Source organism: Ornithorhynchus anatinus, chromosome X1, assembly GCF_004115215.2.
Source record: "Ornithorhynchus anatinus isolate Pmale09 chromosome X1, mOrnAna1.pri.v4, whole genome shotgun sequence".
Taxonomy (NCBI): Eukaryota; Metazoa; Chordata; class Mammalia; order Monotremata; family Ornithorhynchidae; genus Ornithorhynchus; species Ornithorhynchus anatinus.
Genome location: NC_041749.1, coordinates 33,205,959 through 33,223,063, shown reverse-complemented (window position 1 = coordinate 33,223,063; position 17,105 = coordinate 33,205,959). Strand labels below are relative to the sequence as shown.

Below are 17,105 nucleotides of genomic sequence, written 5' to 3'. Positions count from 1 at the left end.
CTGTGAGCCTCCACCTGGGGCAGGGACTGCAACCAACCCGATTTGCTTGTATTCAACCCAGTCCTTAACAAATACCATCATTATTTTTGTTATTATTGGGGGGCAGTAAGGAGGGGCAGACAGGAAGCAGGTTTGGGGGCAGGCACCAATGAACTCTATTTCAGACTGGAAAACCTTTTCTGGCAGGTTCCCCCTCCAGCCCCACGCCTGGAGGTTGCTGGGGGAGACTGAGCAGAGGGGGTTGGAAGCTCCTGCTCGAACTGCTCCAGGGCAGCTGTCCTGACTTGCTGCTGCCAATGATGACCCCCCTGCAGTTTGTCACCAGTCTTTGTCATGTGCATGCATGCCTGCTTGCTGGTGGGGAGGCTGGAGATGGTAGGAGAAGGAAAAAGCAGGGAATGTTAGGGGAGGAAGGTGGGAAGGCAGGGAAAAGCACAGGCCAAGAAGTCAGAGGACCTGGGTTCTAATCCCGGCTCTGCCACTTGCCTGCTATATGACCTTGCAGGTAACTTAATAATTGTGGTATTTTTTAAGCACTTACTATATTCCAGGCATCTAGGTACACTAAGTACTGGGGTGTTTACAAGCAAATCCAGTTAGACACAGTACCTGTCTCTTATGGGGTTTACAGCCTTAATCCTCATTTTACAGTTGAGGCCACTGGGGTACAGAGAAGTGAAATGATTTGCCTAATTTCCGTAACAGAAGTGGCGGAACTTGGATTAGAACCCAGGTCCTTCTGACTTCTAGGCATGTGCTCTAAACCACGCTACTTCTATGGTAATTCTATGCCTTAGTTTCTTCAACTGTTCAATGGGGATTCAGTTCTTAAACTGTGGGCCCCATGTGGGGCTGGGACTGAGGTTTACCTGATTGTTTTGTTTCTATCAGAGCGCTTAGAATAATGTTTGACACTTAGCACTTAACAAGTACTATTAAAAAATGAAACAAAACCAAAAACACCCTCCAGGGCTATCCCTCCCAACTTTGCGCAGAAGTGGTAACCATTTTAGGAAGGGCTGGTATAGGCACCATCTTAGAATGTTCCAAGTGATAGGGTCAGAAAGTGCACAATCAATGGTATTTTTTTTTAGTACTTTCTGAGTGCAGAGCACCGTACTAAGCACTTGGGAGAATACAAAAAAGCAAGTAGCTTGGCCTAGTAGAGAGAGTCTGGTCCTGGGCCTAGATCAGAGGATCTAAATTCTAATCTTGGCTCCACCTCATGACTGCTGTGTGACCTTGGGCAAGTCATTTAACTTCTGTGCCTCAGTTACTCATCTGTAAAATGGAGATTAAGACTGAGTTCCATGTGGGACAGGGACTTTGTCCAACCTAATTAGCTTGTATCTACCCCAGCGCTTAGAACAGTGCCTGGCATAGAGTAAGTGCTTAACAAATACCTTTTTAAAAGCAACTTAAAAAAAAACTGATTAGCTTGTATCTAGCCCTAGCACTTAGAACAGGGCTTGACATACAGTAAGCGCTTAACAAATACCAAAAAAAAAAAAGAGTTGGTAGGTACAATCTCTGCCCTCAAGGAGTTTACAATCTAGTGGATTACTACCTGAAGTCAGTTATGGGTTCCCCGATTCCAACCAGAGATGTGGTGCTTAATAAGTGTTTTCTGGTGGTGATAGAAATTTGGGTCTTTGGCAAAGACAGGATAGCAGGCAATAAATTTCCCCTTGAGCAGGCTGGGAAGGAGGAGAAAGTTGAAGTGAAGGGTGACCTGGGTAAATTCAAACTTGAAGGATTCTGTTTTATCAACTAAATAGTCGGAAGGTTTTTCTAGGACTAAAGAGGTGGAAGCCGGGGAATTTGGCTTCAGGAGGGAGTTTAAGATCTAAAATAATTCTGTGGGTTTGGAAGTCCATGAAGAAGAAATAGCAGTGTTGCCAGGCAAAAGGGTGGATTGAGTACAAGCTAGGATGAATTTGAAGAAGCAGACTTTAGCCTAGTGCCCGGATGAGTGCCAACAAGATTCAGTTGGTTGAGTGGTAAAGCTGGGAACATAGGGATTGTGGAGGTGATTCAGGGCTAGAGATTGGTGGTGTGTTGGTGCTGAAGGGCCAGAGGACCAAAGGGAGCTGAATGTGGTGGAGGGAGCAGTGTTAAGACTTCTGCATCAGAAGAGGATGGGAGGCTGCTAGGGTGGAGAAGCCTGACAGTTGGAGACAGTTGGAGAGGGTTCAGAGGATGATCTGAGGAGACAGGGTGGTTTGGTTGTCAGTCTCAGTCAATTGTATTTATTGAGCACTTACTGTACGCAGAGCACTGTACTAAGTGCTTGGGAGAGCATACCAGTAAACAGATACATCACCTGCCCACAGTGAGCTTCCAGTCAAGAAGAGGGAGGTGAGGTGGCTACCGGAGCAGAGTTGGTATGGTTAGAAATAGAACAGTATCGTACGAGTCCAAATGGGTGTGTGGCTGATGGGTGTAGGGCGTACCAGCTGGTGAGGTCAACGGACAACCCTCCACGGCTAGGCTTCCTCACGGCTTCCTCACAGCTTCCTGGGGCTGGCTGGCTGGCTGGCTGGCCGTGTTTCTCCTCTGCCTCCGTCCCCTTCGTGAACCTCCCTCCTCGCGCCCCTGCCCAGCCCCACGACCTGGCTTTCCCCTCCGTCCAGCCCCGTGAGCAGACCCCGGCTCTGAATGGTTCCATTCACCTTGCTCAGAGGCACCCGACCCCCTCACGGCCCGCTGTGAGAGGAATTTTGTTTGGAGAGGCCTGGAATCAAGCATTTGATTTGCTTCTGAAATCAGGAGCTCTAATCTCTGGGGCCTTGGCCCTCCTCCTGGCCCCTCAGCACTTCCTTTCCTTCCTCCCCTCAAAGAGGAGCATGAGGGGAGGGTGGGTTATTTCTCTCAGCTGCCTCAGAACTCAGCGGGCAGTGCCACATCGGGAGCTTGGCCACCAGTTTCCTGCAGCATGGATCCCAAGGCCCTGACCATCCTCAGCTGCTCTCTTCTTCTCTTCGTTGTCCTGGGTATGTACCTTGAGAAGCTTGGCTTCCTTCCCCCCGCACCCTTCCCAGCACTGTACCTTGATGTATTATCCGCCCATATTCCCGCATTTGACACATTCTGCTCTGCTCTGCACAGGACTGCCTTGTTGGCCCTCGGCAGCCTGAAAGAAAACGAGGTGTTGAAGGCTGGGGCTGTTCCCAGGACTGGATGCTGAGCTTCTCCAAGCTTGTCTGAGTCAGTCATTCAATCTATTTCTTGAGTGCTTACTGTGTGCAGAGCATTGTACTAAGCGCTTGGGAGAGTGCAATGTAACAATGAACAGACACATTCTCTATCGACACCGAGTTTACAGGCTGAGGTCTGGACAAGGTGGCCAAATCCTCAGATGGCTTATAGAGACCTCAAGAGTTCAACTAGTCCATCCTGCCACCAGGCAGTGGAAAGCCTGTATCAGTACAGAGTCAATCAATCAGTGGTATTTATTGAGCACTTGCAGCATGCGGAGCAGAAGCTGAAAGATCTTCTTGAAGACTCTCCATAACCTTTCTTGATCAGGCTAGAGGAAGAATTATTCTGACCTAAAGCATTATGCTTCCACTTATATAACTCCAATATCATGCTTTTTCAGTGATGTGGTTGGCTCCCGATCTGCTCTGTGGTTCACTCTGACCTCTATCACTTGTGTATTTCCCCATGGCTTCACAATAGCATGCTTCCAATCTTTGTATGTCTGTGGAGATCTCATCCCCCAAGGTGGAGGTGGAAGAGGGGGTCACAGGGATAGGGCATACAGGCAAGGTTTGATTCATGGCACACGGTGAAAGGAGTAGAGCCAAAGGAGGGAAGAATGGGAGGATTGTCGGGCTGTGGGGCATGGAGATCCCCTGGAATAACTGGGAGAGAGGCTGGTATTCAGGACCATTTCCCTCAGACCAGTCCTAGGGACACTCAGGGACTAGGCTACCGAAAGAGACAACCTGAAAAATCTGAGCTGGAACAGTGAAATGAATGGTCCTGGGGAGCCTGGAGTGAGCCTGGACGCTGATGAATCGCCTCCACAGTCCCCACAGTCCCTGCTCTACCACTCATCCAACTGAGCCTTGTTGGCACTCATCCACAGGCACTAGGCTGAAGTCTGCTTCTTCAAATTCATCCTGGCCTGTTCTCAGCGTCCAGGTCCAATAATCACCTTCCCCGGGACAGTTCATTTCACATAATAATGTTGATGATAATAACAATAATAAGCACTTACTACTCTACAGGGGGCTTGCCATCTAAAAGCCAGGAACGAGTACAGATTGGTCCACAAATTTCCATTCCTGAAGCCTTCTTGCACATGTCTATGCTCGTGACGTGGGGAGGTTGGCCAGCTCCGACCTGCAGGGTTTTGATTTCACCAGGATGGAGCTTATCATTTTAAGGAAAAAGCACAAGGTCCTGCAGCCTGAACTGTAATTACTCTCAGCCAGACTTTCTGAGGCATGAAAACAACTGTGCTGTCTCTCCACCATGGCTTCCTCTTTTATTGGCCACAATGGCTAACAGTTAGTAGGTGGCTGCCTACCTCCCCTGCATTTAACCAGTCCCGTTTCCTGGCCTTTTAAGGACAGAGAGCCCGCTACAATCTCAATCCACAGCAAAGCTCTGGCTCTGGTGTCCTAGTGTTAGCCCACCTCGAAAGACTGGGGACCTAAGGCCTGGAGAAAGATCAGTCAATAGTATTTAAACAGTGGTATTTACTGAGCACTTACTGTGTGCAGAGCACTGTACTAAGCCCTTGGGAGATTATAATAAAACTGTGTAGACACGTTCTCTGACACAAAGAGCTTACAGTCTAGAAGGTAGGAGCTTTAGTTTTGTTCAGCCAGTGCTCTGCACAGAGTGAGAGCTCAATACATTCCACTGATTGACTGGGTAGGTGGCCCATCCTCTTGCGTTTCAGGCTTTGGGTTTGGCCAGTAAGAAGGATGTGGTGTCTTCCACTGAAGGAGCAATAGAGTGGTTTGGATGGCTGCAAAGTGCTTTATTTCCCAGAGGGGCTTGGTGGTCCTTAGGTTCAGTTGTCACAGGATCAGATGTCCCTGGAGAGGCGCAGGAGGGGTAAGCGAGTTGTGGTTTGCCCAAAGTGAGCTAGTGGTGGAGTCAGGACTCCGAGCTCCATCTCTTGTCTTTCGGCCTAGGGATCCCATTAGGACTGACCAGAAATTCCTCTTCTTGGTTGCAGGCAACTGTCAGGAGAATAGGACTTCTCAGGCCCAGGGGAAGAAGTTCTCCAGAGCTCCAGAGACCGAGGAGGTGAAAACTTTTAAAAACCCAGGCCGAAAGCCCTCACAGGTGTCTATGAAAGCCGCAAAGGTGAAGCCTCAAGCGAAGGCCACGGCCGCCACTCCCTCCCCAGGGCCCCAGGCCCCCAGCATCCTGGTGCAGGTGGTGGGAAGAGGCCGCTTCCTGAAGTTGACTGACACCCTGGTGCTGCCAGCTGGGGCCAGCCTGGAGCTGCGCTGCAGAGGGAGGTCTGCCCGCTGGAGGTTCCCCGTATCCCTGGAGGAGGAGGGAGCAGGGCGGCTCAGGTATGTGGGCTTGGGGCCAGAGGGCTTGGTGCTGGGGGTTTTGGTGGCTAGTACGCCTCGGGGTGGGAGATCAATAGGGATCAATCAGCTCTGGCTTGTGCCCATTGCTGCTTAAGGGTGTGACATGTAAACGTGGGTCCAGGTGTCCAGTACCCAGTTGCCTGGGACCTTCAGGAAATGGAACAAGCCTTAAGGGAAAGCTGATGACCTGCAAGAAATGGACTACCCCTGCCTCGTCATTTTTATGGCATTCACATTCTGTTTTTCACAGAAACCTGAATCTGCTGGTAGGGACAGGGTGGGGTTGACCTGGGCTCTGTCAGTTGCCCCATGTCCAACATTCTCTTCTAGCCTAGGGGATCAGAAGTTGGAGTCACTTGGTCAGGATGAGTCCACCGGGGAGGGTGATGTTGGCCAATGAGGGAGGGGCCAGTGCAGATTTGGTGACATGATTCCCCAAACCTAGGGAAAACACCTCTCTGGTGTCCATTGCGAACTGGACCCCCACTTCCCCGGTGCCCCCCAGACCCTGACTCCAGCCCTCCCGGGCTCTCACCTGCTCCGTTTCAGGATCAAGCACTTCAGCCGGTTCAGCCAGCTATTGGTGGTAAACTCCACTGCGTCGGACACAGGCGAGTACAGCTGCTGGTCCCTCCAGTGCCCCAACAGTGAGTGCCGGAATGGAGAGGACAGGATAGGCACAACCTTCGTCTTTTTCACAGGTACCGCTCGGCCTAGAGCATTGGCCCCGGGGCTTGGCAGGGGACGGGAGGGAAGGAGGGAAAGAGAGAGGCTGAAGGGATCATCAGAGGACTCCTAGATGTCCATGGTACCACCTCAGGGCTTCCTTAGGTGCATGGTGGGATCTGGGGTTCTCAGGCATGCTCTGTATTGGGGCCCCTACCTCCCGGCTGCCAGTGGAGAGGATCGGATGCTTAAACATTCCACTTTCTCTCCTCATCTGAAATACCAAGAAGCACTCAGAAACACCACGACAAGCAAGCAGCGTCTTATCAATCAATCAGTGGTATTTATGGAGTGCTGACCATATTCAGAGAAGCAGTGCGGTACAGTAGAAAGAGCACAGGCTTGGGAGTCAGAGGTCGTGAGTTCTATTCCCAGCTCCACCATTGATTAGCTGTGTGACTTTGGGCAAGTCATTCGACTACTCTGTGCCTCAGTTCCCTCATCTGTGAAATGGGGATTAACTGGGAGCGTCTCGTGGGACAACCTGATTAGCCTGTAACTACCCCAGTGCTTCCAACAGTGCTCTGCACATAGTAAGCGCTTAACAAATACCAACATTATTATTATTATTATTACATCAAAACAAGAAAACAGGAATCAATCAATCAATCAACCAATTATATTTATTGAGTGCTTACTATGTGCAGAGCAAACACTGTGATATCCTCATAGGCAGGGAATGTGTCTACTAACTCCCAAACATTTAATGTAGTGTTCTGCACACAGTAAGTGCTCAATAAATACAACTGATTGATTGTATTAAATGGGTAGGATAGCGTAATATAACTGAGCTTACAGGGGTGAATATCAAGTGCTTAACGGGTACAGATCCAAATGCGTAGGTAACACAGATGTGAGAGAGAGTAGGGGAAAAGAGGATTTAGTCAGGGAAGACCCTTTGGAGGAGACCCCATTTTAATAAGACTTTGAAGGTGGGAAGAGTGATGATCTATAGGATATGAAGGAAGAAGAAGTTCTAGGCCAGAGGCAGAACTTGGGCAAGGGGTCATTGACGAGATAGAGGAGATTTAGGTTTAGTGAGTAGTTTGGTCTTAGAGGGTTGAAGTGAGCAGGCTGGGCAATAGTAGGAAATCAGTAGGGTAAGATGGGGGGCAAGGTGATTGAATGCTATAAAGTCAATGGTAAGGAGTTTCTGTTTAACGTGGAAGAGAATGGGCAACCACTGCAGGTTCTTGAGAAGCTTAAAGTCAGTCAGATCCAGGATGAATACAGGGAGAGACCACGATGGGCAGTGGACACTATCAATAGATCTGAGCTCCGGCAAAGCCTTGGCAACGGCCTGTCCGAGATGTTTGTCCCGGAATCGAGGTGGCTCCGAGACCACGGGGTTGGTCCAGTCAGACCTGGTGGTGGCCTGTGCTCTGTCTGATTCATTCTCCGTCACTGGAGGAGCTGTATAAGAGGGTCAAGGCCCACACAGTTCATCCTAGGCAGTCGTGTGGGATGTAAAGATGGACTGGGCGTTGGCCTCTCATCATCCCAGTCAGTGCTGCAGGCAGAGAAGTTGGGGGTGGGGCAGATAAGATGAACTCTGCACACACAGAATCCACTACCCCATCAGGGCTGCCTCTCCTTGTCCGGTGCACCTGCCCCCTTGGATGTACACATCCCTTTTGGATGTACACATGTGTATGGTGCAGAGATCTTTGCCCTAGAAGGTTTCTCCTAATAATTATGGTATTTGTTAAAGGCTTGCTCTGTGCCAAGCACGGCATTAAGCACTGGGGTATGTACAATACAATCAGGGCAGACTCAGTCCCTGTCCCACACGGGGTTCCCAGTCTGAAGGGGAGGGAGAACCGGAATTTACTCAGCATTGTACAGATGAGGAAACTGAGGCACAGAGAAGGTGAATACCTTGCTCTAGAGGAGAAGCAGCGTGGCTTAGTGGAAAGAGCCCGGGCTCGGGAGTCAGAGGTCATGGGTTCTAATCCCAGTTCCCAGTTCTGCCACTTATCAACCGTGTGACTTGGGGCAAGTCACTTAACTTCTCTGGGCCTCAGTTACCTCATCTTTAAGATGGGAATTAAGACTGTGAGCCCCAAGTGGGACAACCTGACTACCTCGTATCTACCCCAGTGCTTAGAAGAGTGTTTGGCACATAATAAGCGCTTAACAAATACGATCACTATTATTACGAGCCGGAGCAGGAAGTGTAACCCAGGTCTCCTGACTACCAGTCTCAAATCCACCAAGCCCCGCTGCTTCTTGGTCCGGTCCCTGTGGCACCAAAGACCGTCGTGTGCCCTAGGCCAGGCCTCACCTCCCGTCCCCTCTCGGCCACCCCTCTTCTCTCTCCGGCAGACCCCCAGGAGCTCTTCGTGCCCACCGAGGATTACTACGAGGTGGTACAGCTGCGGGCCAACCAGCCCATCCTGCTCCCCTGTCAGGTGACCAGCCCTCTGGCCAAGGTGACACTGCACCGGGAGTTCCCCCTGGAGGAGATTCTGGTGGACGGGGTGGACATCTCATTCGACCCGAAGAAGGGTTTCACCATCCACCGACCCCGAGCTTCCTACGCCGGGTCCCTGTTCTGCATGGCCAGCCTCGAAGACGTGCGACAGATCTCCACCAAGTACATGCTCATCTACGTCAACTGTGCGTGAGCACCCCCTGCGGGAAGCTGGGTTGGTTTGTTTTTTCAGTGGTATTTCTTAAGTGCCGATCCCTGCTCTAAACGCTGGGGTAGGTACAAGGTTGGACACAATCCATGTCCCCCGCTGGGGCTCCCAGTTTGCAGCCCCATTTTATAGATGAGGTAACTGAGGCAGAGAGAAATTGAGCGACTTGCCCAAGGTCACACAGCAGACAAATGGTGTTTAGACTGTGAGTCCCTCATAGGGCAGGGATTGTCTCTATCTGTTGCCGAATGGTACATTCCATGCGCTTAGTACTGTGCTCTGCACATAGTAAGCGCTCAATGAATATGATTGAATGAATGAAATGGTGGAGCCAGGATCAGAGCCCAGATTCTCTAACTCCCAAGCCCAGGCTCTATCCACCAAGTTACACTGCTTCTCTACAGTGATCTGTCGGTCCTGATGCTTAACCTAGCACTGTTCAGTTAGTGGTCCGAATTGATGGGTCAACCGGTTATATTTACCGAGTGCCTACTGGATGCTGAGCGTTGGACTAAGTACTTGGAAGGGCACACCGGAAGTAAAAGATGTGTTTCCTGTCCTTGATGACTTTACTATCATCATCATATGGGTCACTCTAAAGCCACTCTTGACAGGCCATTTCATATCTAAGCAAACCATCTCAGTGTTTGCCTTTTAAGAGAGGATGATGGTAGCTGACTTACATTTTTGTTGTAGATTCCTTTTGTCATTGTTTGATTTACTGTGAAAGTTTGCTATAATCCCTATAGTTTTCCAGCCTGAGACTTTCAAAAATGATGATGATGATGATGATAGTGATGTTTATGAAGCATTTATTAAGTTTATTATTAAACACTTAATAAATATTGGGCTAGGTGCTGGGGTGGATAATTATAATCATGACCATCATGGTATTTGTTAAGCACTTACTATGTGCCAAGCATTGTGCTAAGCACTGGGACAGATAGAGTTCACTCAGATTGAATACAGTCCCTTTCCCTCATGGAGCTCACCATATAAGTGGGAGAGAGAACAGAGGAGGAAACTGAGACACAGAGAAGTGACTTACCTTAGGTCACACAGCAGGCAGATGGCAGGGCTGGAATTAGGTCCCAGGTATCCTGACTCCCAGATGGGACGCAGTATCTATCCCACGCGGGACTCTTAATTAAAGAGGGAGATAGAGCAGTTATCTTCCCATCATTTTACAGATGAAAAAACTGAAACATAGAGAGGTTAAGTGACTTATCCAAGACCCCACAACAGGCCAGTGTCTCTTGAGTCTCTTGACTTCCATGGATCTAGGGTAGCCAATCATCCTGTTTTATATGACAGTCTGGTTTTCAGTTGGCCTGTTTCCATCTAGTACAGAATCAGCCCCAGGTATTTTTAAAGTAGGTAATATGACTTTAAACAGCTCCCCTCTCTCCAACTTGGCTCCTGCCACTGAGCCTCATAGCTTGGAAGCAGAGCCCACATTTGCAGTGACCTGGGGGAAAGGAACAGAAAAGTTCTGGAGCAAACCTGGGTAGGTCGGGGGTCCCACGGTGGAAGCATTCTAGGACGTGCAGGCTTCCACAGTAAGTTCTATAGGATGCCATTAAATTGTAGTGTACAATTCATAACAAACCCCTGTTACTTCCAGGTTGGCAAAGGGGTCGCCAGTATTTACAACTGCTGTAGGTGACCACCCTACATGGGACTGCCAGTCCTATGCTCTGTCCACTGAACCATCCTCCCTCCTCTCCCCTCCATGCACCCAAGAGTCTCCAGAGACCAAGTGCCACTCCAGTGGCACTCTCAATGAAGTTGAAAAGGCAACCGGTCCAGTCATCAGCCAGGTCTTCCCCCAGCCTCCAGGTCAGGCTGCTCACAGGGAAGGGGATTCCACAACCTCTCAGTTACCGTGTAGCACATGATTTGCAGGATCTTTAGAGTTCACCACATAACTCTGGTATGCATATCTGATTTCATTGCTCTTGAGAATCCCTGTCTTTTCAGTCAATCATATTTACAGAGAGTGCTTACTGTGTGCAGAACACTGTTAATTGAGAGTACAATATAACAAACACATTCCCTGCCCACAATGAACTTACAGCCCCCAGTCTGTTACCTCAGAATAACCAATCTGTTTCCACCAATCTGGGTGACAGGGAGGGGTGGGGTTGGTAGTCACCTCAAAGGCTGAATGGGAAACTTAGATCCAGAGAGGTGAAGTGTTTTGCCCAGGGTCAGGAAATAGAGTCAGAATCTCCTCAATCCTCACCCACTGCTCTTTCTACTCTGGTTACGGTAACTTTGGGCCTTACGATTCACCATTCCTTCTCTCTCTTGCCCTGCAGACCCATCTTCTCCCCCAAAGTCTTCCATCAAGTCATCTGGGGCATCCGTCCAGGTGGGAGAAAACTTCAACGTGACTTGTATGGTCCTGGGTGAACCAGAGATTGCCGTGGACTTCACCTGGGAATACCCAGGACAGCAGGTGGGCAGGAAACTTGCCTAGGGGTGGGTTGGGTCAGAAATCGGGGAATCCCCCAGCGAGTATCTGGCCAGGCGGGGGTCAGGAGAGGGCTGAAGAGAGCAACCACTTTGGAGCTGCTCTTGATTAGGATGGGGCGGGGATGGGGAGAACAAAAAGCTGAAGAATGAGCTGTCATAGAGGTGTGGCACTGAGGCATGCCAGTTATCCTTGGGGCGATGCAGTTTATGGTGATTGGCACCAAGGGTGTACGAAAGCTCTTTAACACTGAGTTGGAAGGGCTCTGAGACCTTGCGTTTTCATTCATTCAATCGCATTTATTGAGCACTTACTGCGTGCAGAACACTATACTAGGCCCTTGGGAGAGTACAATATAACAATATCAGAAACATTCTTTTCATTACCCCAACATTGCAGAGGCTGACCAACCAATCGATCAATCAGTGGTATTTATTGAGCACTTTTGCAAAAACACTGTATTAAGTGCTTGGTACAGTTGGTAGATGTGATCCCCTCCCTTAGGGAATTTACAATCTATCAGGGGAGATAGACTTTAAAATAAATTACTGAAAAAGAAATCAACTGGGTATATATATATATACGTATAAAGATATGTATATAAGGGCAACAGGGGTGGGGTGAGTGCCTAAGTGCTTAGTGGGTCGGATTAATGCGTGAGTGAGACAGGAAGAAAATAGGGTGGAGAGATAAGGTGAGTTTAGTAGGGTTTTGAAGATGGAGAGAGAGTATGAATGGAAGGAAGTTCCTGGCAAGAGAAGCAGCATTGCCTAGTGGCTAGGGCATGGGCCTGGCAGTGAGCAGGACCTGGGTTCTAATCCCAATTCCGCCACTTGTCTGCTGTGTGACCTTTGGCAAATTACTTAAAACTTCTCAGTGCCTCAGCTACCTCATCTGTAAAATGGGGCTTAATACTGTGAGCCCCATGTTGGACATGGACTGTGTCCAACCTGATTAGCTTGTCTCTACCCTAGAGCTTAGTACAGTGCCTGGCACATAGTAAATGCTTAACAAATACCATTAAAAAAAAAGGTAAGAGGAAGGGTATGAGCGACGGTTCAGTGGTGGGTGAAGAGAAAGCAAGAGACAGAGAGTAGATTGGTATTAGAGGAACGAAACACATGGGCCGTGTTCTAGAGCTGGGATAGGCGGGGGAGAGAGTTTGATTGAGTGCCTTCAATCGGACAGTGAGGAGATTCTGCTCGATGAAGAGATGGATGGGCAACCACGGAAGGTACTTGAGGAGGGGAAACATGTAGAACAGGTGCAGAGGCTGAGACCGCATAAGGCTTTTAAAATCTCCACCATCCTGGACCCAGAAGCCCCTGTAGAACCCACACTAACACAGCCTGGTTTCAAGCCACCGAAACACCGATTCCCAACAGGGTTTTGTTTGTTTTTTTGTGGTAAACGGTCCAGGTAGGGGAGACAGGCATCTGTTTGAACCTGTGCAAAATACTGTTCAAAGCGCTGGGGATAGGCCTTGGGATGGTAATTCAGAAACAACCCCTGACATACAAAGAGCTCACAATCTAAATGTGTGTGTCAGGGTGGCGGGGAGGACAACCACACCAAGAAAGAAACACCACACTTAAATGAAACAAAAATGGTAAACCGAGGACAGAAACAGAAAGAGCCTCAGTACAGTAGGGGGAAGCGTTTCCGTGTTCCTCACCATTCCGCCTGGATCATCTCCAGCCCCATGATCACAACCTCCTCCATGTTCTAACCTTTGGGATGCTTGCTGTCACCCTCCCGCCATCCTGGGGCAGGGCTTTTTCTCTGCCATGGCTGGCGGGGTGTGAGGAAAAAGAGGCAGAGCATCTCGTGAGAGCCCTCAGGAGGGTCCTGGACTGCTGGCTTGGGGAGGGGGACACCCCGATGGTCTCCTCTCCCTTCTAGAGGCTCCCTGGGGCAGACAGAAGAGAAGAGTAGGAAGGTGCAATTAGCCACTGAAAACACTCTCAATGCTTTGGTCAGACAGGCAGAAGGGTGTGCTTTGGGGGGTTCTAAGGAAGGATGAGGGCTTCCACACACAGTTTTCCACACCCACGAGCATTCGATTTCTTCCCTGCAGACGGTGGGCCAAGATGGTACAGACCAGTCTATAGGAGTGAACATTTTGCCCTCAATCGAGCCAAGTGGCCTATGAACTTGGTCCAGCCTCCATGGCCACGCTGGGCCGCTTCCTGTTGTCTGGCCACACTTGCTAAATTGGACAGTCCTGGGTAACCCTGAAAGTGGGAGCTCCCTTAATGCCTAGCCCACGGGGGTCCTTGGCTGGCCCAGCCCACTGCCTCCAAGACCTCCTTCTCAGCCAACCTTGCCCAAAGGGCCAGCCATGGGGAGGCCGTTGGGTCCATATGGGGAGCAGAAGGAGGAGGAAGCCCAGGGAGCAGGGGAGAAGCGGGGAGGGAGACAGGAGTGGTGAGCCTCTTGAAGCAAACCTCCCTGCTTTGCCTTGCAGATTGGCCGCCCGCCCTATGTCCGAGAGCGCACGGTTCTAGTTCGCCGCGTCGGGCAGGTGCAGCTGGAGTCGGAGAGCGTCTTGTATGTGGATGAGGCCCGGGTGGTGGACGATGGGCTCTACTCCTGCAGGACCGAGAACCACCAGGGCAGCACCACCGCTTCCACCCGCATCCGTGTGCTCCCAGCACCCCCAGCAGCCCGGCCTGCTTCCCGGGGATAGGTCACGGGGCCTGGCCAGGCAGAGGTTGGATGTGGTTCTTCCCACAGATTCCCTCCCTTCGGTGAAGGTTCCTGCGTAAGGTGCCTGATGGACATGGCTTAGTCACAAGTAAAAGTTCTGTGTATTTTGCACATGTGTGGGGGGGACATACCTGCATGTATGAGTGCCTTTGTGCTAGGACAGAGTCTAGTTTCTGCTTTTCTATTAATAATTATGCATTTTGACTTCCCAGTGTTCTTAGTTCAGTAATCCCATTTTGCAGGGTGGAAACCAATTCCTGCGCTCCCTTCTACATAGACTGTGAGCCCCGTGTGGGACCTGATGATCTTGTATCTAACCCAGTGCTTAAAACAGTGCTCGACATCTAGTAAGCACCTAACAAATGCCACAATTATTTTTACTGTTATTAGTACAGTAAAACACATAGTAAGCACTTAACAAAAACCACAGTTATTATTATTTCTCTGCTGAGAGAAAGAGAGATTCACTAATTGATGTAGCCACACAACGGAAAAGGGGAACCAAGATCGAATCAAGATCGGGTCTCTTTCCATTTGCAATTACCATCTGGCCTCCTTTCAGGCCTGTCTGGACACCCAGGGGCTAGTCTACCTTCCCGACTGCCATAGTCACTGTGAGAAATTGTTGACTTCTTCCCAGCAGCCCAAGCTCCACGTTCCTCCTCCTCCGCTTTTCTGTATGAACCCCTGATTGGACTGTGGGCGGGAGAGGTGGGGTGAGAAAAATATCTGCCCTGCTTGAAAAGGCCAGTGTACCCACTGGGTGGGGCATGGGGATGCTGTCTTCCCTGAGTGAGGCCATCTCCACTGCAGGCTAATGTGGGGTTACATAAGGCCGTTCACTCTTAAGTCTCCTAAGGAAGAGCATTTGACCTAGAGGGAAAAAGGCCTGAGAGAAGAGAGCAAGATGATTGATTTCCCTCCCTCCTCTGAGCTCCACTCCTCCTCCCCCAGACTCCACCCTTTTTCTTGGCTCCTAGAACTGAACTGGAGCGACCGCCAGGACCCAGCCCTCTCTCCCATCTGCCAAATCCAACCCCCTGGCTATTACCGAGTCTGGTCGGGAATGCTTGAAGAGGGAACAATGGTGCATTATGGGCCATTCCATCCACGGTCTGTCCACTTCCCTTGTTTCTGGCTCCAGACTTTTCTAGGAAAATAGCAGCTTTGTTTCCATGGACGATCACTCGTTCCTTCTGTTCCCTCTCCCCCGCCTCCTCCTGCAGTGGTGACCCTCCCCTTAGCCTGTTGCTGTGGCAATGACCCGCTAAGAGGAACCGGAGATTAGGGCCACAGGTGGAGGGGAAATCACGGGGGCTGATGAACAACCTCAAGACAAAGATCCCATTTTCATTCCTCCGCCCCGTCCCGGAGGGCGGGGGCAGCGGAGGTGCGGATATTGGTACAGGATGGTTTCTGCAGAGGGACAGCTGCTCTGTCCCCGGAAGCCCTCCTCCACGAGACCCGGCTCCAACAGAGTTGGTAGATGCATTCCCTGCCCACAAGGAGCTTGGGCAGAGAGGGGCTAATGACCCTGGACCTTGGACAAAAGTGGGTGATGCTCAGTTGCCTTCTTGGCCCCAGGGGCCTGACTCCCACCTGTAGCCAGACCGGGTAGTCTTCAATTAATGATGCCTTGATTAAGACGAGCACTTACATTTTTAAGTTTACGCCCCATCTCTGTTTGCCAACACATCACTGTTGACTTGACCAATACTAATCTCCTTTTTGACAGAGTACTGGAGGTGTGGGCAGTGGGAGGCAGAGGGGGCATCCCAGGGAAATTGGGGGAAACAATTTTAAAAACTGCAATGGGGAGAAGGGGAGAATTAAGGGAGGCTGGAGAGGTAAAAGTGTGTGTGTGTGTGTGTGTATGTGTGTTTGCCCTGATCTCCTGGACTGGCTGATCTGTCTGTTTTATCTGTGATCAAGTAAGTCAGCTACCTGAGCATGGAACCCCTCTGACTCCATACAAATACACTGACACAACTCTATTACCCATCTGTAATTGAATGAGTACTCAGTTTGGAACAATTTTGGTCCAAATGGGGAATCTGACCTCAGATTAAGTGGACTCCAGTCCCGTTTATAACACTTCCCTGTGAGAAGATAGGATCCGCCTCACATTTCAATCTGATATTTTAGGGAAGCGGCTGTGTCGAAGGTTTGAGGACTGCCTATAGCCCTCTTGCCGAGCCAGTAGCTTCACAACCCTGGCACCATGGGGGGTGGCAGAGGAGGAGGTGCCACTGGCTAGATGCCTAGAGGACTCAAGGTTTGGAAATAGACATAGAAGAGGGGTATGGGAAGACTATGAGGAAGAGCAGCAGGAAACAGCTAGGATATTCCATCCTGGCAAGGCTTTAGGATGCCTAAGCATGATCGGGAACAACTCTGGAGCTGAGGCTGGGCAGACTACTGGGAGGAGGCATATGACTTGTCCCCCAGAACTTGTCAAAAACACTGGACACTTATCATGGGGCACTGCAGCCAGACCAGAGCACCCAATAGTCAGTAAAGGCCAGGTACAGCTACATATCCCGTGCCCAAGTAGCACGGCCTAGTGGGAAGAGCACGGGCCTGGGAGTCAGAGGACCTGGGTAATAATCCTGACTCGGCCACCTTTCTGCTCTGTGACCTCGGACAAATCACATCTCCGAGCTTTAAGTTACCTCATCTGTTAAAGGGTATTAAATACCTGTTTTCACTCCTATTTGACTATGATCCCCTTATGGGACAGGGACTATCTGACCTGATTATCTTGTATCTACTCCTATGCTAAGTACAGGGCTTGGCACACAAAACCACAATTATACCAATACCACAAAAATGTGAGAAGCAGTGTGGCATGGTGGAGAGAGCACGGGCCTGGGAGTCAACAGGTCTTGGGTTCTAATTTCAGCTTTGCCACTTGTCTTTTGTGTGACCTTGGGTTAGTCACTTCTCTGTCCCTCAGTTACCTCATCTGTAAAATGGGGATTAAGACTG

General features: G+C 50.0%; 1 protein-coding gene across 1 annotated transcript; it reads left to right on the top strand.

Moving 5' to 3' along the window:
* Positions 1–2,935: 2,935 nt before the first annotated feature.
* Positions 2,936–14,434, top strand: LOC103168243 (platelet-derived growth factor receptor-like protein). Its single transcript, XM_039910179.1, has 7 exons — positions 2,936–2,993; positions 5,198–5,543; positions 5,815–5,830; positions 6,070–6,265; positions 8,616–8,909; positions 11,254–11,393; positions 13,876–14,434. Exons 1-7 carry the CDS (start codon positions 2,936–2,938, stop codon positions 14,095–14,097), a joined length of 1,272 nt encoding a protein of 423 aa, XP_039766113.1. The 3' UTR covers positions 14,098–14,434.
* Positions 14,435–17,105: the final 2,671 nt, after the last annotated feature.